Source organism: Marmota flaviventris, chromosome 5 (genome assembly GCF_047511675.1).
Source record: "Marmota flaviventris isolate mMarFla1 chromosome 5, mMarFla1.hap1, whole genome shotgun sequence".
Classification (NCBI taxonomy): domain Eukaryota; kingdom Metazoa; phylum Chordata; class Mammalia; order Rodentia; family Sciuridae; genus Marmota; species Marmota flaviventris.
In genome coordinates this window covers 110,894,957-110,918,909 of record NC_092502.1, presented here as the reverse complement: position 1 = coordinate 110,918,909, position 23,953 = coordinate 110,894,957, and the positions used below count along the sequence as shown (strand labels likewise).

Genomic DNA, 23,953 nt, shown 5'->3' with positions numbered 1-23,953 from the left:
TTAGATATGGAAAGAATTCATCAGGCAGAATTACTGCTTTAGGGAAGTGATTTTCCTGAAATGAGAATCAGTGAAATAATGTCTTCATTACATAGTCTTAATTCTTGAACTTCACCTTTTTTTTTTTTTTATTCACAGGATTACTGGAGTATAAGTGGCTAATAAGCATATCCTACTCTAAATGATAAAAATGTAGCCAAGGGCTAGAGATATAGCTCAGTTGGTAGAGTGCTTGCCTCAAATGCACAAGGATCTGGGTTCAATCCCCAGCACGGGGGGGGGGGGGCCGGGGAATATATATACATATGTATATGTATATATGTGTATATATATATATATATATCTCCCCAAGATAGCTGGGTACAGTGATGTACACATGTAATCCCAGCAGCTCAGAGGGCTGAGGCAGGAAGATCGAGAGTTCAAAGTCAACCTCAGCAATTTAGCAATTTAAGCAATTCAGTGAGACCTTGTCTTTAAATAAAACACAATAAAGGGTTTTGGGATGTGGCTCAAGTGGTTAAGTGCCCCTGGGTTCAATCCCCAGTACCAAAAAAAAAAAAAATGTAGCCAAGATAAAACTGGGATTAAGACTAGGGAGATTAGTGAGGCCCTAAATAATTTAGTGAAACCCTATCTCAAAATTAAAAAGGGGGGATGGGGTAGCTTGGAATGTAATTCAGTGGTAAAGCACCCTTGTCTCTAGTACCAAAGGCAAAAGAAAAAATAGCCCCCAAAACAGATTAGGGAGATAATGCACAAGATTAATTATAACATTCAGACAAAAAAAATCACAGAGTATAAGATGGAAAATAAGAGATAAAGATGAAAATAGCATAGGAATAAATATTTCACTAGAAATTGAAATTTATTATGTTTGGTGAGATAGTAAGAAAGTCTTGATCTTTAATTTCCTGTTTTGGTTGTGATCGTGTGTGTAAATTCTGATAACCATTAACTTTTTCCAAACTAATGTCTGAAAGCCTCATAAAATTAACCCAAATATTTACCTTATCAAGGCAACCTATGAAGCTTTCATAAGGTCTTCCTATGTCAAGGGTATGTATATTATGAAAGTAAAGCCTCCCAGAGCTAAATAAATCCCTTCCATACTTGTAATGATTTCAAGAATGCTTTAAAGAAGTCATCCTTAATAGTAAGGTTGGCTCATGAGCAAGACAGTGGGATTATTGTTGAGTATATTTCTATTATTTGCCCAACTACTGTGGGTTAACCTTTACTTTCTGTGTTTCTCTTGTAAATTCTGTACTGTGGCCTAGTATAAGTGTTGCCCAACACAAATAATAGACAAGAGATTTGGGTTTGATGTTAGCAATAAGCTATTCTGTTAATTTGTGAAAAATACATGATTTACCATTATTTTGATTTGAAGATTATTTTGGGAACGATTTAAGTATTAGCACCCCTCTCTGCCTTAACTTTCTGATTTCAGTAAAAGAAAGTCTTTGGCCATTTATTTTGCCTTCAGAAACAGTGGATTCAGGTAATGAAGAGTAGTTTGGGTTACTTCTGTGGGTCAATTAGGGCCAAATACTGCAACTGGGGTGTATATGTGAAGTCAGTATTCACTATAGCTGTTGCCATTCAAGCCAAAGGAAAAAATAGCGCTTTTATAGGATTTATGAGTACAGATATTACATAAATGGCATGTCAGTGGGTATTGCTGCTACAAGATGCACTCCCAAGAAGGACATTGTTATAGAAAGAATTCTAACTAGTCTTAAAGTTAAATAGCCTGTATTTTCACATAGAGTTTAAGTACTTAAATGTATGTAACCATCAGCAAATTGCTTAATTTGTCCAAGTATCAGCTTTCCTCTCCAGTACTATGCAATGTGATAGGTAAGATCAAATTAATTAGCAATCGATTTATAATCAATCACCTCAAAAGTTAAGTGGCTAAAAACAATAATAATTAATAATTCATGGTTTTTCTTGGTCAGGAATTGAGAAGCAGCTTCCCTGGGCAGTTCTGACTTTTCCATGAGGCTTCCATCAGATATTATCTGGGGCTGCAGTAATTTGAAAGTCTGGCTGGAGCTTGATCACCTCTAAGGTGGCTTACTCATGGCAAGCAAATTGATGCTGGCTGTTGGTAGGAGACCTCAGTTCCTTTTCACATAGGCCTCTCCAAAGAACTGCCTGAATAAATTTAATGATGTGACTGTCCTTCCCCAGAGCAAATGAATTAAGTACGCAAGTGAGAAGCAGTAATGCCTTTTATGATCTCGTCTCAGAAATCATACCCCACATTCTGCCATATTCAATTAATCACTCAGAACAGCTTGTTTAATTGTGGGAGAAGTACATTAATGCCAGAAGGCAGGGTTGGGGCTGTGGCTCAGAAGTAGAGTGCTCGCCTATCATGCATGAGGCACTGGGTTCGATCCCCAGCACCACATACAGATATGTGTCCACCTATGTCTAAAAAAATAAATATTTTTAAAAAATGCCAGAAGGCAAAGATCATTATGGCCTTGAAATCTGGCTAAATCACATGTATAGAAGTACTTTTTAAAAATACTAATTTTAAAAAATATTTTTAGTTGTAGATGGGCACAATACCTTTATTTTTATATATTTTTAAAATTTTTATGTGGTGCTGAGGATCGAACCCAGCACCTCACACCGGCTAGGCAAGCGCTGTATCATTAAGCCTCAATCTCAGCCTCTTTTATTTTATTAATTTGTTTTTATATGGTGCTGAGGATCAAACCCAGTGCCTCACAAATGATAGGCGAGTGCTCTACTACTGAGCTACAACCCCAGCCTATAGAAGTACTTTGTAAACTAAAATGCTATGCAGATATTTAATGGTTTTATATACACAACCTTATTTCTGAAGAATATCGTTTAACTGCTTTAGTTACCTTATTCGAAAATGTTCTAAGCTAGTCATTTAGTGTTTCAATGTGTGCTTAGCATGTGTGAGGCCCTTGGTTTTATTTATTTTTATTTTTTTGATACCAGGGATTTAACCTAGGGGTACTTAAACACTGAGCCACAGCCACAGACCATTTTTTTTTTCAGACAGGGTCTTGCTAAGTTACAGAGACTAACCTCAAACTTGCAATCCTCCTGCCTCAGCCTCCCAAGTCATTGGGATTACAGACATGTGCCACCATGCCCATCAAAGCCTTGCATTTTATAAATAAATAAGTCTGAAGATATCAGCCAGTAAATGGATGGAACTGAATACTATCATGGTAATTGAAATAAGTCAATCTCAAAAAAACAAAGTCTGAATGTTTTCTCTGATATGGGGAAGCTAATCCAAAATAGGAAGAGGGATTAAAAAAAAGAAGAAAGATCAATGGAGTAGATGAAGGGAAATAAAAGGGAGGAGGACAAATGGGATAGGGAAAGAACAGTGGAATGAATCTGACCTAACTTTCCTATGTACATTTATGAATATACCATAGTGAATCTCACCATCATGTATATCCACAAGATACTAATTTAAAAAAAGTCTACAAATAAGAAAGATCAGTGGTAAAGTGAAAGGAACAGGGGGGTGAAGAGGGGAGGTTAAGGGGAAGTACTGGGGAATGAATTAGAACAAATTATATTCCATGCTTTTATAATTATGTCACAATGAACCCTAATGTTATGTATAAGTAAAAAACCAATAAAATAAAAATTAAAAAATAATAAAAGGGCTTAGTGATAATGTGCCCCTGGGTTTAATCTCTAGTACCTATGCTGCCCCCTGCACAAAAAAAAAAAAAAAAAAAAAAAGTGGTAAAGATGGTGTGTTTCTGTAATGTATGAGACCCAAGTAGTGAGTAGTGACAAAGGGCTGAAAGATAATAATAGTAATGGTGAACATAAACCGGCTTTACAAATGTGAAGTCATTTAAGTCTTGCAGTAATCCTGTTACAGAGGAGGAAACTAGCTTCAGATTAAGTTCAGATAATAATTTGCTTAAGTCATCTAGTGTCTGAATACCGGTGGGTTAGTATTCAAAATCAGGCAGTCTGGTTCAAGAGCAAAAACTGAAATATGCTACACTAAATTTGTCTAGATTACTGGCCTTAGAATTCTGCCATCTTCAACATATCTTTGAAAATTAGGATTCTCAACTCTTAGAAACATCTAATGTAAAGAAAAGGGATATTTGGGCTGGGGACATAGCTCAGTTGGTAGAGTACTTGCCTCCAATGCACAAGGCTCTGGGTTCAACCCCCAGCACCACACATAAACTAAAAAGAAAAAAAAAAAAAAGAGGAAAAGGGGTAACATTTCCATGTTGACAGCTGTTTCAGCTCAGACTATTGGAATCTGCCACCCCGCCTTCCTAACCATATCTAGCTTGTCAGCAAATCCCTATTGCCTGGAAGCTAAACTGGTACTACCCTATAGGAGAGCCCTCTGGATTACAGCAATAATTCACCAGCAGTCTTTCTTGCCCCTCTAAATCTAGAGGTGTAGTCTCCAGAAACAGCCAGAATCAAACTTTGTTTTGTGGTACTGGGGATTGAACCCCAGCCGTTCAAGATTGTTTATTTATTTAGTAACTATTTATGACAGAGTCTCGATAAATTGCAAGACGCTAGCCTCGAATTTGAGATCTCTCTGCTTCGGTCTCTCCGAGTAGCTGGGATTACAGGCTTGCGCCACCATTCCAAAACATAGTCTGATTACATCACTTGGCTGCCCAATTCCTCCAGTGCCTTTTCAATAAGGTCCTTATACCACCCTATTTAAAACTGCAACGCCCCCATCACTCTCCCCATTCTCTCTTATATTTATAGCACTTATCATTGTGCATTATAATACTCGACTTTTTTTTTTTTTTTAATCTCCTCCCTTTAGAAGATGGGGATTTTTGTTTTGTTACCTGCTGATTACAATTAACTACCCCCCCCCCCGCCCCCGGGGGCGGGTACTACGGATTGAAATCAGGGAACTCCACCACTGAGCCACATCTCCAGCATTTTGTATTTTATTTAGAGACAGGGTCTCACTGAGTTGCTTAGCGCCTTTCTTTTGCTGAGGCTAGCTTTGAATTCTGGATCCTCTCAAGCTGCTGGGATTACTGGCCTACGCCATCGCACGGGTCACAGCTAACTCTTACTCGCTTAGTTACTATACCTAAACTTTCTCCTTTCATTTAACCCTCACAACCGCCTATGATGTAGTCGATTTTCCATTTTAGAGTAGAGGACCAGAAGCTGTTTCAGTACCGTTGGACTTTGTTTCCCTGAGCCTGTTTCTTCATAACGGGACTGATTTAGTTGTTGATTAGCTTTTAAGAATTTGGCACTCATCTTAACAAGAGATCTCAAGGTTTGGCGTCCATGGCAACCGTGGCGCCAGGACGCGCTCGAGCATGAACTAGAAAGCGAGAAAGGTAAAGGTCTAGTCTTCCATAATCATGCACACCCACCAAATCCTGAATTTCGTATCAGAACGTTGACTTGTCCTTGGTAGTGAAAAAAAATATATATCCAAGTTAAAACGGTAACAGGATGATAAAACAGTCACTGAAAACACTCCGCTTTCCGCACCAACAGGAATCAAATGACCAGGGAAGGTGAAGGCAACTGTCCCGGGTTAGCTTAGCTTTGGTAGGGGCTGGCTGTGCCCGGGCCCCTTTAACAGCAACACCGCTCACCCCGGAAGTGGGGGCGGAGCTAATAGGCGTCAGCGCCCAGCGAACGGAAGTGGCTGTTGGACGCTTTCAGGTAGCTTTAAATTCCTGCTGTCTTGAACGCTTGTCCCTTTCCACCAGAGTCAGGCTTCGAGCGCCTGATGGCTTTAGACGTGAAGTCTCGAGCAAAGCGCTATGAGAAACTGGACTTCCTTGGGGAGGGACAGGTGAGGCTCTGGGACTGGATTGGGAGGACCCCGAGCGGGGAGCATCGCGGCGCCTCACAGATTTGCAGGTTTTCTTGTGGAAGCCACAGGACTGGCCTGGCTGCTCGTTCTTCTTGGGTGGGGGCAGGCAGCGCACACTCTCCTGTTGCCCATTGATCCTGTCGACATCCTGGAAGTGAACCCTGAGGCGCGGTCCTTCTGAAGAACTGGCTGGAGCGGGACTCGGATTGCCCGACCACATTCCAAGCCGCCGCGAGTCCTTTCAGAACCCTGGGTTCTTTAGTTCCCCAAATGTAAAAAAAGAAGAAAAAAAAAAAAAAAGGCAAACAAACTTACCGTTATTCCCGTTTTTCTTTATAGTTTGCCACGGTTTATAAGGCCAGAGATAAGAACACCAACCAAATAGTCGCCATTAAGAAAGTAAGTTGTCTTTTATGTTGTTTTTTTCCTTCAAGTCTCCTTCAAGGTGTCTGTATTATGAATTGATTGGTGGCCATTTTACTACTCTTGATGGTACTCTGAAAAATCAGAAGTTACTCATGTTATTTCCAGAGAAAATAGCATTAATTAGTGCCTTGTGTTCCAAGGAGGGAACTATGGAATCGAACCAGTCTTTGTTCCATTAATTTAAATTAAAGTGAAGCGAAGAGGAAGCTGTATGTTATTTTTGCTGCATGAACTCGGATCTTGACTAAAGGGGCAGGTACTGCCCATCTGTTCAGTCTTCAAAAGTCTTTTTAGGTCACAGTTCTGTCCTATCTGCATCCACATTCTGTGTGCATATTTATAATTTCTTTGTAAAGATTTACATGAAAGGTTTTCAGTAGCATTAACAACACGAATGTAGCCAGCTGCAGTGACCCATGTCTTTAATCCCAGAGACTTGGGAGGCTGAGGCAGGAGGATGTAATTTCCATACTAACCTCAGCAACCCTGTCTCAAAATAAAAATAAAGAAGGCCCGGAGTGGCAGCTCAGTGGTTCATTTCCCGGTACCAGAAAACAAACAAAAAACCTAATGTGGTGCATTTTCTAAAAGGACTTAAACTGTTTTTAAACTTAGATTCATTTAAAAGACTTATTCATAAGTAGCTAACATTTCTGTATGCTAGGCACTTTGACCTACACTTTTTTCACTTACCCCTCCAAACAGCTTGTAAAAATAGTTAAAAGAATTCCTATTTTGCACTCAGAAATTGAGACTGAGAAAGGTTAGTTAAGTGACTTGTCAAGAATACAAAGTTAGTAATTGCTGAAGTTAGGATTTGAATTCAGGTGTCCTGATGTGAGCCAGGTTGGTTGCTTTTCCTCATGCTATTGAAATCGATAACACTTTTAAGGAGAGACTGTTTGTCTCACCTGTCTCAGGGCCTGGTAGTGGAGTAAGTTACCTCTATGTGCCTTTGTTCTGTTGCTACTTTGAATTTGTTCTTCAAAAACCCTAACTTCTTTGAAGTGTATCATCAGGCTTTCATTTCCAGCCTCCCCCACACTCTTATTCACTTAATACCTGGCTTTCTTTCTTTTTTTATCTTAGTTATTCCTGCCATCCTTATGTTTGCTGTATTATTTACTTTTCTGATATCCTTGTTTTCCAGCTTATGTTTTGTGATCCATCATTATGGCCACTCCCTTGCAAAATCCTCAACTCTTCTGACTTCCTTGTCATCTTTCAGTTCTAGTGCTTTGTTCCCCATCTCACCAACACTGATCTTTCTGTTCCTCGGACCCCTTAAATTCATTTCATTCCCAAGATTATTGCATTTGCTTTGCCTTCTGGTTGTTTCTTTATAGAACTTGAAATGGCTGATTGCTTATTAAGGTTTCACTCAGATGTGTACTCCACATAGAGGCCTTCTGTGTTCATTCCAGATGAAATAGGTATGCATCCTTCCTTCTCTGTTGTCTTTGCATTTGTTCCTTCTCATCTTCATGATATTTATCAAAATTGAAATTCTCTTACCTGAGTTTATTGTCTGTTTAATTCCATTCACATTATAGCTAGGACTATGGCAAGCATATTATAGGCAACTCTTTATGGGGCTGGGATTGTGCTTGACGATAGAGCATGGCCTAGCACGTGTGAGGTGCTGGGTTCAATTCTCAGGCCCTTATAAAATAAAGGTATTGTGTCTGTCTACAACTTCAAAAAAAACAAAAGGTATCGAATTAGCTGGGTGTGGTGGTGTGTGTTTATGTTCCTAACACAGGGGAGGTGGAGGTGGAGGCAGGGGGATCACCTGAGTCCAGGAGTTTGAGGCTAACCTATAGAACATGACAAGAGTCTGTCTCAGAAACAAAAAGGATATTGACTTGACTGGGTACTGTTGGCATATTGAGTTCTGTAGTTTTCTGAAAGTCCAAGAGTGTGTGTGTGTGTGTGTGTGTGTGTCTGTGTGTTTAAATATCTTTAGTTGTAGATGGACACAATACCTGTATTTTATTTATTTTTATGTGGTGCTGAGGATCGACCTTGGCGCCTAATACGTTAGGCAAGTACTCTACCACTGAGCTACAGCCCCAGCCCCCAAATGTTTTCTGTTGCTTGTTTTTAGTGTTAATTAGGACTTAAAATCCAGCCTTTTTCTCTGTGGTAGACTTTTTCCCCCTTAAAGATAGTTTAAATTATATTGTTTTTTTATTAAATTATTTATTCTAATTTATTATATATGATGGCAGAATGCAATTCATTTCATATTACACATAGAGCACAATTTTTCAAGTCATTGGTTGTACACAAAGTATTTTCATACCATTCGTGTCTTCATACATGTACTTATATATTTAGTTTTTATTTTATTTCAAATGATATATTTTTATGGTTTTAAAGTCAGTTAATAGGCCAAGGCTTTTAACATGCCTAACTCCTCTACCCCTGGTTTTCATTCTTCAGAGCAACCACTTTCTTTTTATTTTTTTATTTTTGGTACCAGGGATAGAACTCAAGGGCACTCGACCACTGAGCCACATCCCCAGCTCAAATTTTGTATTTTATTTAGAGATGATCTCAACTGAGTTCCTTAGTGCCTTGCCATTGCTGAGGCTGTCTTTAAACTTGAAATCCTCCTGTCTCAGCCTCCTGAGCTGCTGGGATTACAGGCATGCGTGTCCATTTAAAAAAAAATAAAATACATAGGTGTTTTTTTTTTTTTGAGTGTTGTATGTGTGTTTTGTTTGTTTCCCCAATTTTAGGCATTATTTTTACTTTCTACTATGAATATGGAGGATTTGGTGCTTTGAACCTTCCTGTTCCAACACTCCTAATTTCTATTCCCATTCTTTTGTTAAAATGCATATTTAAGTTTACAAAAAAAGAAATCATTAAAGAAGCTACTCTTTACCCTTTTACCTAATGGGTCTTGGACTTTTAAAAATCATTGATCTTCCTCATTCTTTTAAAAAGATCATATTGGGGCTAGAAGTTTAGCTTTGGGGTAGAACAGTGCTCATTATGCCCTAGTGGGTTCAATCCTCAGGACCAAAAGAAGATCATATTGAATTTGTTTCCCATATTTCCTAATTTAGTCAGTCCCCTAGTGAGCATTTTGGGTCAGTTTTCTTTTTTCATTATTGGTCCAAAATAGATGTATGTCAGTTCAATATATAATGTTTGCATGCTTTTAAGCTATATATATATATATATATATATATATATACACACACACACACACACACATAGACCTACACATATTTATTTAATATATATTCTTTTATAATTTTCTGAATCAATATCATGAAATTTTCTATATATATATATATATATATAGAGAGAGAGAGAGAGAGAGAGAGAGAGATCATGGGTTTTTCATACTCATTGATTAGATTCCATTATATGTAACTCTACAGATTTTTTTTTTCTTTGTGGTTCTGGGGAATGAACCCTGGGCACTATACCACTAAGCTATATTCCCAGCCCTATTTTGTATTTGATTTAGAGATAGGGTCTCAACTGAGTTGCTTAGTGCCTCACTAAGTTGGTAAGGCTGGCTTTGAACTCAAAGATCCTCGTGTCTCAACCTCCCAAGCCACTGGGATTATAGGCATGCACCACCAAGCCTGGCAGTCTTTTTTTTTATTTTGAGGCAGAATCTTGCTAAATTGCTGAACCTGGCTTCAAACTTTCTTTTATTTTTAAAAATTTGTTCTTATTTATACATGATAGTAGAATGTATTTTGACACATTATACATATGTGGAGTATAACTTCTCATTCTTCTGGTTTCCTGTTTGTATATGATGAGGCCTCAAATTTTCTACCCTTCTGCCTCATCCTCCCAAGAGGCTGGGATTACAAAGGTGTGCTATACTGAAATTTTCAAACTCTGTTGATAATAGCCCTTTTATTGACAATCTGGTTTGTTTGTTTGTTTGGTACCAGGAATCGAACCCAAGGGTGCTTTTAACCATTAAGCCACATCCCCAGCCCTTTAATTTTTTTTTTTTTTTGAGACAGGTTCTCACTAGGTTGCTTATAAGCCTTGCCAAATTGCTGAGGTTGGCTTTGAAACTGTGATCATACTGCCTCAGCCTTCTGAGCTGCTGGGATTACAGGTGTGTGCCACCATACTTGGCTCTATGAATAGTCTTTATGAATCATCTTGTATGCATATTTTAGCTTCTTTAGAGAATGTATCTATATTTGAGACCAATTATGAATTTTTGTTTCAGAATATTAACAACATCATCTTCACCAGATAAGGTCAAGTTGCTCTCTGACATGTCTGGATTAAGTTTACCTTCCACCATACTTTCAACATATTTGTGTTGTCATTCATTAAGACATTTTGTCATTTAGATGAGTTGAAATGGAATGTTTGTTGTTTCAGTTAATGTTTTTTTGTTTACTGGTGAGTTTCATCTTAGAATTTTTGACTTAGGTTTTTTTCCCCTGTTTGTTTTTCTTTGGGATGCTTATGGGGGGTGTGTGTGTGTGTATGTGTGTGTGTGTGTGTTACTGGGGATTGAACTCAGAGCCCTCACAAATGCCAGGCAAACCTCTATGCTCTGTCTGTATTACATCCTCAGCACAGGTTGCTTAAATTTTTTTCTTTGTGTTAATTTGTTGAAATTTATTATATATTCTGAATATTGATCCTTAGAAATATACATTGCAGTTAACATCTTCCAGTTTTTAGCTAAGCTTTAGTTTATTTAAGGTTTTTTTTTTTTTTAAATGGGGGTTGAACTCAGGAACACTCGACCACTGAGCCACATCCTCAGCCCTTTTTTGTATTTTATTTAGAGATAGGGTCTCATTGAGTTGTTTAGCACCTTACTTTTTGCTGAGGCTGGCTTTGAACTCGAGATCATCCTGCCTCAGCCCTCTTGGGCTGTGGGGATTACAGGCACGCATCACCGAATCAGGCTACTTGTGATATCTTTTAAGGTATTTAAGTTAACATGGTTGAATTTGTCAGTTTTTTCCTTTGTAGGTTCCCTTTTTGTGTACTCTCCTATTTCCTATATAAGAACATTCCTACAGGGAATTTTCCTATGGAATTTTAAAGTATTCATTTTAACATTTAGGTCTTTATTCCATCTGTAACTTCTCTGTATTATGTGATGGGGGGATCTAATATTTTCCCCCGCTATCCTAACACTATTGATTGCCTGTTCTTTTACCCCATACACTTGTTATGCCAAGTTCCAGTATATACTTGGATCCATTTCTAAGCATGCTATTTTGTTCTAGTGACTGATTTTCCCCCCATTATCTGCTGAAGTACTACAGTATTTTTAATTATTTTTACTTTATAATAAGTCTTGAAAATTTTAAAGTCTCATACATGTTGTTTTTTCTTCAAAATTGTCTTGACTACTGTATAATCTAATTGGGAAATTTGAAATAGGAAAATTTGTATAGGAATTAGGTATTAGGTGCTTCTGTGCCAATATTGTTAATTATGTTAGATTTGAAAATGGCTTTATGGGCTGGGGATATGGCTCAAGCGGTAGCACGCTCACCTGGCATGCGTGTGGCCCGGGTTCGATCCTCAGCACCACATACAAACAAAAGATGTTGTGTCTGCCGAGAACTAAAAAATAAATATTAAAAATAAAGTCTCTCTCTCTCTCTCTCTCCTTAAAAAAAAAAAAAAATTAAAAAAAGAAAATGGCTTTATGGTTATATAAGAATGTCCATGTTTTAGAGTTGTTTACTTAATTGTATAAGGGTAAAATGACACAAAGACTTGGATTTTCTTTTAAGTATTTTAGCCAGCAAAAGAGGAAAGGATGCATGAATGAAGTAAATGTAGCAAAATATTAGTTATTTTTGAATCTGGATGATGAAGTAGAAAACTTCATGAGATTAGTTTTTAAAATGTTTAATAGTTTAGGGCTGTGGCTCAGTGGTAGAGCACTTGCCTAGCATGTGTGAGGCACTGGATTTGATTCTCAGCACTGCATGTAAGTAATTAAATAAATAAAATAAAGTTCCATCAACAACTAATAAAAAAATTTTTTTTAAAAATGTTTAATAAGGGCTGGGGTTGTGGCTCAGTGATAGAGTACTTGCCTAGCATGTATGAGGCACTGGGTTCGATCCCCGGCACCACATAAAAACAAAAACAAATAAATAAAGGTATTGTGTCCATCTACAACTAAAAAAATTTTTTTTTTTAAAAAGTTGTTTATTAATAAACCAAGAGAGATTAAAAAAGTGTTTAATAGGTTAAGTGTTTAGTCTGCATAATTATCTAATTTTAATATTTGTGTTTGTGTTTTCTATATTAGATCAAACTTGGACATAGATCAGAAGCTAAAGATGGTAAGTATTTCAAATAATCTGACAAATTAGGAAATGTTCTTACTCTTACTTAGGAAATAATCAAATTATTATTAAGATTTAGCAGTGGTTTTGGATAGAGTTTTTGTAGTGTTCCTCCCCAAATAAAGATAGACTTAGGACAGAGAGAGGACATTTGATGATTTTCACTATTTGAGTGTTCAGAGGAACATTCAAATACTTAAGTAAATGGAAGGCAGCAAGTTGCCTTGTCTTGCTGTCCTCATTACTGTTTTAGGTATTAGAAGCATTGTTTTTTCTATTTCTGAGCTTCTAATTACTTTGAAAATTGAGGGGTTGGGGATGTGCCTCAGTGATAGAGCACCTACCTCACATGTGTTGGAGCACTGGGTTTGATACTCAGCATCATATATGAATAAATAAAATAAATAAAGGCATCGTGTCCATCTACAACTAAAAATTTTAAAAATGTTTAAAAAAATTAAGGCTACATCTTCATGGAAATACACAAAGTTCGCTACAAAATGCATACACGGAGAAAAGATTTCTTTTATGTTTCTATGTTGATCTTTATATTGCATAGGTGTCTTTAAAATTTTTCTAATTAGTTATACATAACAGAATGCATTTTAACACATCATACATAAATGGAGTATAACTTCTCATTTGTCTGTACATGATTTAGAGTTACACAGGTCATGTATCATATATACACAGAGGATAATAATGTCTGATTCATTCTACTGTTATTCCTACCTCCATGCCCCTTTTGCTCTCTTCACTCCCCTTTGTCTAGTCCAAAATACCTCTATTCTTCCCCTTCCCCACTTATTGTGAATTAGCATCTGCATGTCAGAGAAAACATTTGGCCTTTTGTTCTTGGCTTATTTCATTTAACATATTATTCTCTGGTTCCATCTATTGACTGGCAAATGCCATAATTTTATTATTCTTTAAGGCTGAATAATATTCCATTGTGTATATATACCACAGTTTCCTTACCCCTACCTCTGTTGAAGGACACCAGGTTGGTTCCATATTTTAGCTATTGTAAATTGAGATGCTATAAACGTTGATGTGGCTGCATCAATGTAGTATGCTGATTTTAAATCCTTTGGGTATAAACCTAGGAGTGGGATGACTAGGTCAAATGATGGTAACATTCCAAGTTTTCTGAGGAATCTCCACACTGCTTTCCATAGTGCGCCGATTTGCAGTCTTGTCAGTAAGAGTGTACCTTCCTCCCCTACATCTTCACCAGCATTTATTGCTTGTATTCTTGATGATTGCCATTCTGACTAGAGTGAGATGGAATCTCAGTTTCATTTTGATTTGCATTTCTCTAATTGGTAGAAATGTTGAACGTTTTTTCATATATTGATCAATTGTATTTCTTCTGTGAGGTGTGTATTCAGTTCCTTTGCCCACTTATTAATAGAGTTATTTGTTTTTTGGTGTTAAGTTTTTTTGAGTTCTTTATATATCTTGGTGATTAATGCTCTGAGAATCTGCGGTAGATTTTTTCCTATTCTATATGCTCTCTCTTCATGTTTTTGATTGTTTCTTTGCTGTGAAGAAGCTTTTTATTTATTGATTCTCTTATTTTTAATGTATTATTTTAGTTGTAGGTGGACACAATACCTTTATTTTATTTTTATGTGGTGCTGAGGATTGAACCCAGTGCCTCACACGTGCTAGACAAGGTCTATACCACTAGCCCCCCATTTATTGATTCTTGATTTTGCTTATTGTGCTTTAGGAGTCTTGTTAAAGAAGTTATTTCTTAAGCCAACATGGTGAAGATTTGGGCCTGCTTTTTCTTTTGTTAGGTAAAGGTCTGTCTCTGTTCTAGTGCCTAAGTCTTTTGATCCACTGTTGAGTTGATTTTTGTGCAGGGTGAGAGATAGGGGTTTAATTTCATTTTACTACATGTGGATTCCCAGTTTTCCCAGAATCATTTGTTGAAGAGGCTATCAAAAAGATTTATTTCTTAGTCATCGCAAAATAGTTCTTATTAAAACACGTGCCTATAATCCCAGCTACTATGAGACTGAAGGAATAGGATCACAAGTTCAAGTCCAGCCTGGGCAAACCGTTTCTCAAAATGAAAAGGGTTAGAAATGTACCTCAGGGGGCTGGGGATGTGGCTCAAGCGGTAGCGTGCTCGCCTGGCATGCGTGCGGCCCGGGTTCTATCCTCAGCACCACATAACAACAAAGATGTTGGGTCCGCCAAAAACTTAAAAAATTCTCTCTCTCTTTCTCTCTCTCAAAAAAAAAAAAGAGGGGGGGAAATTAATTTAAAAAAAAAAAAGAAAAAGAAGTGTACCTCAGTAGCAGAGCTGTCTTTTGCAGGGGCTACCAGGGATTAATATCAGGGACATTTTACCAACTGAGCCACATCCCCAGACCTATTTTGTATTTTGTTTAGAGACAGGGTCTCACTGAGTTGCTTAATGCCTCACTTTTTTTTGATGAGGCTGGCTTTGAACTCAAAATCCTCACGTCTCAGCCTCCTGAGCTGCTGGGATTACAGGCATGCACCACTGCACCTGGCCTCAGTAGTAGAGCTCTTACCTAGCTTGTATAAGGCCCTGGGTTCAATTCCTAGGACTACAAAGAAAAAAAAGGAGGTAGGGGCAGCACCAGATCTTTATTTTGAATTATATCCTTTGTGTTAGAAAAGATACTGTCTTATCATTTGTTTGCTTTTAGCACAAATAATCTGCCCTTAATATTTGTAGGGAAGAGAAAAGAACCTAATTATCACATATATGCTACACACTAATATATGTACTTTGTCTAATGGTCTTCAGATTTGATATGTTACATATAATGCAGATACTTTTTTTTACTACTCATCACAGTCTGTGTTAAGCAACTTTAAAAGTAAAACCAAAGGCTGGGGTTGTGGCTCAGTGGTAGAGCGCTTGCGTACTAGCATGTGTGAGGCACTGGGTTTGATTCTCAGCACCACATATAAAAACAGATAAATGAGTTCCATCAACAACTAAAAAAAATTTAAAAATAATAAAAATTGATTTGTCAGAATTGCCTTTATTTTTCTGTGTAATGTTTGTTTCTATTTTCTGAGATGACCATCCTTTCTTAAAAAACATATTTGTAGGATGGTTGGAGATTTGAGAATCATTGTTCATTTTTTGCTTTGCCTTTTTCCATAGGTATAAATAGAACAGCCCTAAGAGAGATAAAATTATTACAGGAGCTAAGTCATCCAAATATAATTGGTGTGAGTATGATCTGAGTTATTTAATATTTGGGACCCTGCCCTTTTTTAATATGGTAGATATTGACTTTTTTTTTTTTTTTTTTGGTGGTACTGGGGATTGAACCCAGGGCCTTGTGCATGCAAGGCAAGTACTCTACAAAATGAGCTATGTTCCCAGCCCCAGATATTGATTTTGATTGAAGGATTAGTAAGATGAGTTGTTGTAGATGAGACTTGAAAAAAGCTTTAAAGTTTATCTGTTTGAAATGTGTTTTCTATCCTAATTGTATAGGAAATGTCTTAAAAATCATACTATTGATAAAATAAATCAAATGTCAAAAAAAAAAAAATGTTGACATAGGTTCATTTTGCCAGAAATCATTTTGAATTCTAAAGAGCACTAGCATAGTGCATTCAAAACCCTTTATTTGTCCTGTGTAAGACCTTGAACAAGTTTCTTTTAAACCACATTCTGGGCTGGGACTGTACCTCAATGGAAGACAACTTGCGTAGCATGTCTGAGGCTCTGGGTTTGATTCCTAGCACTGCAAAATACTAATACTAATACTAATACTAATGTATAGTCCCTACCTCATAAGTTTGTTGCAAGACTACCTATTTGAATACATGTATCTGCATTAGTGCCTGCCATGGAGAATGTACTCATTCACTTAATGGTAGCTACTGCTATTTCAAGGATTTTTTTCCCCCCTCTTTTTTTCTTTCTTTTTTTGTAGAATAGAGATTGAAGGAACTTGGCACATGCTAGGCAACTGCTCTACCAGTACATCATATCCCCCTAGAGTATTATTATTAATTTTTTTAAGATTGGTCTCATATGTTTCAAGGCTGGTCTTAAACCCCTGGACTCAAGTGATCCTCTTGCCTCTCTGCCTCTTGAGAGCTGGGAATGCAGCACATGCCACTGTACCTGGCATGGATTTTTTGTTTTTAAGCATTCTGCTTGGGAATTTTTTTTTTTAAGAGAAAAAGAATTTTTTTTTTTTATATATTTTTTTTTAGTTTTTGGCGGACACAACATCTTTGTTTGTATATGGTGCTGAGGATCGAACTCGGGCCGCACGCATGCCAGGCGAGCGTGCTACCGCTTGTGCCACATCCCCAGCCCGGGAATTTTTTTTTTTTTAATTGGTGACTGAGGTATAGTATTCATAATTTATTTCTTATTAACTCCCCAAATCTAGGAGGAAAGCTTTTAAGTATTTAATAGTTTTTACAAAAGTAGTTTAGGGACTCAAGTGTAGCTCAGAGGTAGAGTATTTGCCTAGCATGTGCAAGGTCTAAGGTTCAATCCCCAATACTGTAAAAGAAAAACATAGGTAACTGGGGTGTGGCTCAGTGGTAGAGCAAGCGCCTTCCATGTGTGAGGTATTGGGTTCAATCCTCAGCACCACATAAAAGTAATTAAACAAAGATACTGCATCCATGTATAACTAAAAAATATTTTAAAAAGTAAAATATAAATTTAAAAAAATAGTTTACTATTTTTGTTTCTCAAAATACTAATTTCTTTAGGGGCTGGAGTTGTGGCTCAGTGGCGGAGTGCTTGCCTAGCATGTGTGAGGTACTGGGTTTGATTCTCAGCACCGCGTCTCAATAAATAAAATAAAGGCCCATTGACAACTTAAAAAAAAAATTAAAAAAAATACTAATTCCTTTAATACTATTCACAAAAGGACAAATGTTAAATTTAATAAAATAATTTGAGCTTTACAGGATTAAAAAAAATTACCTTAGTTAGTATAATACTGTCATACAAGTATATGAAATAGAGAATCACATTTTAACTTTTAAATTTTTTTGCTTTGCAGCTCCTTGATGCTTTTGGACATAAATCAAATATTAGCCTTGTTTTTGATTTTATGGAAACTGATCTAGAGGTAAGATTAAGATTCTTAGAGAATATTTTTCTCCAGTTTATCGAAGAAGAACCTAAATGTTTGTTAGACCATTAATAGACTAGAGGAGTGGGGTTGTGGCTCAGTGCAGAGTGTTTGCCTCGCTATGTTTACCACTGCTATGTATAAGGCACCGGGTTAAATCCTCAGCACCACATAAAAAAATAAATAAACAAAGATATAGTGTCTATGTTAAAAAAAATAGACTAGTATTTTAAAAAATGCTTAATTTTATTGAACTATAGATGGACTTTGAAATCAAAAGGATCTCTCAGTTCTTTTCTTATGGTTGGCTGTTTTCACAGTGCTAAATGCAGAAATTTGGATTTCATTAGTTATTTTTGTCTACTAATTTCCCTATAGATTATTACATTGTTTTTAGAGAAATTAGCATTAAACCTGTGATAATTTTGAGCTTTCCCCCAATATTTTCAGATTAAAGCCATATTTTTGAAAGCCAAATTAAAAAAAAATAAAATAAAATCTCATATGATTTTCATTAATCATAGTGGAATCTCAAAATACTGATAAACCAAGGATATAGAAGAACTGGAATTTTCATACACTATTGGTGAGAATGTAAATAATAATAGTTAAGAAACTATTCAAGAAACTGGAAACAGTTTGGTAGTTTCTTTTGTAGTTAAATACATATTTACTAAACAAGACAAAAGAAAAAAAAAGGATTTCATATAACAGTATCAAGTAGTAAAAGAAACACTGAATATACAAACTGGTGTGGTTGGGGCTGTAGCTCAGTGATAGAGCACCCACCTCACCCATGTGAGGTGGGTGCTCTATCACTGTAGATGTGTCCATCTACAACTAAAAAAATATTTAAAAAAAAAAAATATATATATATATGTATATACACAAACTGGTGACAATAAAGTATAGCCTGTGGTGATAGATCTTTCTGTCATAAATGTCACTAATATTGTGATTGTTACCGATAACTAATTGTTATTTAGCAGTACCACTGCTATGTATGTAAGAGAAACATATACATTGCCAACACAGAAATTACTTGGTACACAAATATTTAGCTTTATTCCTAATCACAAAACTGGAAACAAATCCAATGTCCATCTAGTGAATGTATAATTTGTTGTAGCCTATGTAATGGAACACTACCCAGGAATAAAAAAGAACTGATAAATATAGGAATAAACTAACTTTTGGCACAGCTTGCAAATAATGCCATCTGAACCAAGTTTTACATTGTTTCAATTGTCTTTTTTTCCCTCAGTTTTCTTCATTTTTTGGCATACTTAATAATGGAGGTTCAGGCAGTCAGCTTATATCCTTAGAATCTAATAATCCCTGAAGTAAGAAAGTGCTTTTGTTCCCCCCGCCCTTTCCTGCCTCTCTATTTTTTTTAACTAATTTTTCTTAATTGATGCATTATAGTTGTACATGCTGATGAAATTTGTTTTTCCATATTCATACATACACATAATACACAATATAACAATATAATTTGGCCAATATCACTCCTGAGCACTTTTCCTCTCCCTCTCCACCTTTCTCCTCTTGATCCCTTTCCTCTCGGATCTCCCATTGATTTTCATGAGATCTGCCTCTATCTTTCTTTACCTTTTTCTTTCCCTCTTTACCTTTGGGCTTTGTTCTCTTTGATTTTAGCATAAATAAGTACTTCGCTTGGTTGATTGGTTAGTCTTAGATCATGCATCCTTCCCTGAGGCAGATAGTCTCTTGGCCAGGAGGCTGCAGTGTGGTAATAACCATGACTGCATCAATTGCCTGCCTCTGAATGCCTCAGATGGTGGGGGAGGGTCAGTATTTTCTTAACCATATGGACTGAGCTGGGAAGAGGCAGTGTCCTAAAGCACTACTGAATACAGAAGAAAGATCAAGCAAAAATCACAGCTGACTGCCCCTTTTATACAAAATTGAAGCATATGAAGCATTATTTTCTTCCCAAACTAGAGATGATCTTTAGATCATCTAGAAATTCTGACTGTACCTTCAAAGGAGATTTGGATAATCTGTTTTGGAGACTATTCTATATGGATGTAAGCATTTTAATTCTGTAATTTTTTTATATGGTAGAGTTCATTTGGAATGATGACGTGTGCCTGTATGTATATCTGCTTTATAGGTTATAATAAAGGATAATAGTCTTGTGCTGACACCATCACATATTAAAGCCTATATGTTGATGACTCTTCAAGGGTTAGAATATTTACATCAACACTGGATTCTACATAGGGTAAGGTTTTTAATATTGTTTCTTTAAATTGGTCAAGTTTTATGTGTACATTTTAGTGTATAATGGTCTGAATGTGTAAATTGTTGCACAAAATAAAGATATAGCTGAACCGTTTTATTCCAGCTTCTTCTACTATGTGTTCCTTCAATTGCAGCAAATGGTGCTGTGTGTACTTCAAATTTCTATGTGAAATTTAGAATTGGAAGAGATCCAGTACATTTTATTTTTTTTTTAGATGAAGAGCTAGATTGCTAAATTACCTAAGTTTTTTTTTTTTTTTTTTAGGGTCAGCAGCTGATAACTGATGGGATGTTAGAACTTATGTCTTTGGGCTTTAAATCTAGTATTCTTTGTGCTATACTGTTAAAGGGAAAAACATATTGAGAGTCTGGATTAATTTATACAATGCTAAAATGCCTTTTAAGAATCATATATCTAGTGGCTCTAAAATTTATAGAAGTTATGAAATAAAATTTATGAAATTGAATCATTTTTAGGAACATTTAGCTGTTGGAACATTAGCTGATGATTTATCTAGGTAGGATGGGCTCACCATGTGATGCCCTGCAATCCATAGAAACTCCGAGAGAGTTCCCACCAGCAAGAAGGCTCTCACCAGATGTGGACCCTTGACCTTAGACTTCCTAGCCTTTTAGAACTGAGTGGCAGAGCCCTTGTTACAGTAATAGCAAGATGAATAAATAAATAACTGAGAAAAAGCAAGCAAGAAAGAATGGCCTTGGAGACAGAGACTCTGTGGCAACAGATATGCTGAAATGTAAGTATTTGTAAGGAGAAAAGGAGACAAGAATAACCAAGTCAGGGGCTGTGGACATAGCTCAGTTGGTAGAGTGATTGCCTCACATGCACAGGCCCCGGGTTTAATCCCCAGCACCACACACACAAAAAAAAACAAAAAACAAAAAACCCAAAGTCATGGCTGGGCTGTAGCTTAGTAGTAGAGTGCTTGCCTAGCATGGGTGAGGCACTGGGTTCTATTCTTAGCACCATGTAAAAATAAATAAAGTCATCCCTCAGTATCCATGGGGGACTGTTATCAAAATTCCCATGGATAGGGCTGGGATTGTGGCTCATCGGTAGAGCACTTGCCTAGCACATGCAAGGCCCTGGGTTTGATCCTCAGCACCACATAAAAATATAAAATGGAGATTTTGTGTCCAACTACTGCTAAAAAATACATATTAAAAAAAAAAAAATTCTGGGCTGGAATTGTGGCTCAGCTGTAGAGCGCTTGCCTAGCACAGGCAGGACCCAGGTTTGATCCTCAGCTACTACATAAAAATAAAGGCATTGTATTAAAAAAAAAAAAAAAAAGTTAAAAAAAAAAAAATCCCATGGATACTAAAATCCAGGGGTGCCCAAGTCCCTTCTATAAAGTGGAGTAGTATTTGCATATAACCTGTGTAATCCTTATGTATACTTTAAATCATCTCTAGATTACATAGCATTTATTAGGTATTTATAAGTAAATAGTACAGACATTATAAGTAAATAGTACATACAAAGGTCTAACTATATAGTAACTGATTATTGGTTGGTTGAATTGTGGATGCAGAACTGGTAGAGGATAACAAAAAAAAGTCCTTGGCTTTTCCCTCAAATTTAGAAAGTAGTCCATTAAGTGCAAGGTTATATACTTTATATTTAAATCACATTAACTAAAAACATCTTTTGGATATCAAATTCTTTTCAAACCAGGAAAAAAATTTTTCAGTGCAAAACATTATAAAGCCTAAATTCTGAAAAGGGGGGGGGGGGGGGAAAAAAGGAAAACCATCATTGGGAATGTCCTAAATATAGCTTCGTGTCTCAATGTGATCAATATTATGTATATGCTTCTCCACCTGCTATAAAAGGTAGAGAGTAATAAGAGAAATTTTGCGTCCTTTTGTTTTTGTCTGTTTCTCTTTTAAAGGTATCATTATTTGTGTTATATATTCTTCATTTTTCTGCTGTAATCATTAAAGTTCTATATAAGTAATTGTTATTTATAATATACTCCTAGTGTCATAAAAACGATTGTCCTCATTTTGTAAATAGAAAAACTGAAGCATAATGAATTTATTTCTCAAGAAATTTCAATGAGGGACCAGGAAATGTACTACCAGGATAGTTGTAAAAGAAACTATTTCCTATGGCTAAGTTCACTTGAAAATAAAATTTCCTGGGTTTTTTTTGTCTCAAAAAAAGAAAAAATTATCTAGATAGATGTTCTTGGGTACATAGGAACTAGTAGTTAAAAATTACATATTCATATCTTAAATTTGGAACTTTTTTTAGGTTATTACTCATAGCTCTTTTGCATAGATTTTGGAAAATATGTTCTTCTAAAGTTCACATATATTATTATTAAATTCACAGTTGCAATGATTTATTGGGCTTTTACTATGAACCAGTGATTCCACTAGACCCTTTACAGAAAATATTAAATTTAGTCTTCACAGTTACTCTATGAATTAGTTAAATTGGTGCTTAGTCAAATTAAGTACCTTACCCCAAATCTCACTAAGTAATATAAATCTTATTTTGCTTTGGGACTTTACATTTGTGGAAAAAAAAAAATTGACATTTGTTTAAAATTTGAGAATTACCCTGTTTTCTATGTTTAAAGATAAGCCAACTAAATATATCACTGTGGTATTCTTCCCAACCCTGCTTATTTGTTTGTTTAAAACCTCCATGATATAGGATCTGAAACCAAACAATTTGTTGCTAGATGAAAATGGAGTTCTAAAACTGGCAGATTTTGGCCTGGCCAAATCGTTTGGGAGCCCCAATAGAGCTTATACACATCAGGTTGTAACCAGGTAAGAATCCTTTAAATAATTGAAAGTTTATGCTATTATTGGTTATTGGTCACAAATGAGCATCAGTTGGCCTCTCTGAAATATCTTGGCAGAGTTCAGGAATCACTGTTGGTGTCTTCTTAAAAATGCATCCCTTTTTTATTATGTTTTAATACAATGAATAAAATAGCTCTTTTTAAAAATGAAATTGAATTAACTTAATTCTCAGATATTTACCTTATAACTTGTTTTTGTGATGTTAAGAATTGAACCCAGAGCCTTGCACATCCTAGGGAAACACTCTACCACAGAGCTTTGTCCCCAGCACCTTTAGTAACTTTTGAGAACAATTTATTCTTCTTCTACATTTTAGTTAGGCCGAGATAATCTGAAACTCGAGTGGCCTTTTTGTTTATTATATTGTCATTCTTGGTTCTGTAACCTTCTGTGTGAATGAAAGTTCTCTACACCAAGCATCAATATTTATTTATTAATTTTTTTTATGGTTCTGGGGATTGAAACCTGGGGTGCTCAGCTTCTGAACTACATTCCCAGTCCTTTTTATTTTGTGAGTGTCCTGCTAAATTACCAAGATTGGCCTTACACTTGTAATCTTCCTGCCTCAGCCTCCTGAGTAGCTGGGATTACAGGCATATGCCACCATACTTGGCTTGCAGGAGAACTCTTCTTGAAAATTGGCAGGTGTGTATGGTATCTTGTAGTTATGATGAAGAATTGGTTTTAGAAACGGGCAAGGAGCCTTGTGTGGTGGCATATGCCTGTAATCACAGCAGTGCAGGAGACTGAGACAGGAGAATTGCAAGTTCAAGGCCAGCCTTAGCAAGTTAGTGAGACCCTGTTTGAAAATAAAAAGGGCTGGGGATGTAGATGAATAGTAAATTGCCCCTGGGTTAAATCCCTAGTACCACCCCAGCCCCCCCACCAAAAAAAAGAAAGAAAACTTAAAAAACAACCCAGGATAATTCATGTCTAAGAAATGTCTTTAGTAATTACATTCTCAAATGAACATTATTTCTTTTTGTCCTTCAGATGGTATCGGGCCCCTGAGTTACTATTTGGAGCTAGAATGTACGGTGTAGGTGTGGATATGTGGGCTGTCGGCTGTATTTTAGCAGAGTTGCTTCTAAGGGTAAGTCTTAAATTAATGTACATATTTC

The 23,953-nt window shown here is 36.3% G+C and overlaps 2 protein-coding genes across 5 annotated transcripts in view; one reads left to right on the top strand and one right to left on the bottom strand.

Moving 5' to 3' along the window:
* Positions 1–5,670: 5,670 nt before the first annotated feature.
* Positions 5,671–23,953, top strand: part of Cdk7 (cyclin dependent kinase 7) — a 32,709-nt gene continuing 14,426 nt past the window's right edge. The window contains exons 1-8 of one of the 4 annotated variants that reach the window (XM_027951635.2): positions 5,671–5,709; positions 6,203–6,262; positions 12,576–12,609; positions 15,770–15,837; positions 17,649–17,717; positions 19,858–19,968; positions 22,678–22,796; positions 23,826–23,925. In XM_027951635.2, the coding sequence (XP_027807436.1) occupies positions 17,700–17,717; positions 19,858–19,968; positions 22,678–22,796; positions 23,826–23,925 (348 nt within the window). In that variant the 5' untranslated portion in view covers positions 5,671–5,709; positions 6,203–6,262; positions 12,576–12,609; positions 15,770–15,837; positions 17,649–17,699. The other 3 variants (XM_027951633.2, XM_027951636.2, XM_027951634.2) reach the window with 3 other exon arrangements.
* Positions 6,334–23,953, bottom strand: part of Ccdc125 (coiled-coil domain containing 125) — a 69,216-nt gene continuing 51,596 nt past the window's right edge. Inside the window, exon 11 of the mRNA XM_071612536.1 lies at positions 6,334–6,360. Coding sequence (XP_071468637.1) covers positions 6,344–6,360 — 17 coding nt within the window. The 3' untranslated portion in view covers positions 6,334–6,343. The remainder of the gene's footprint in view (positions 6,361–23,953) is intronic.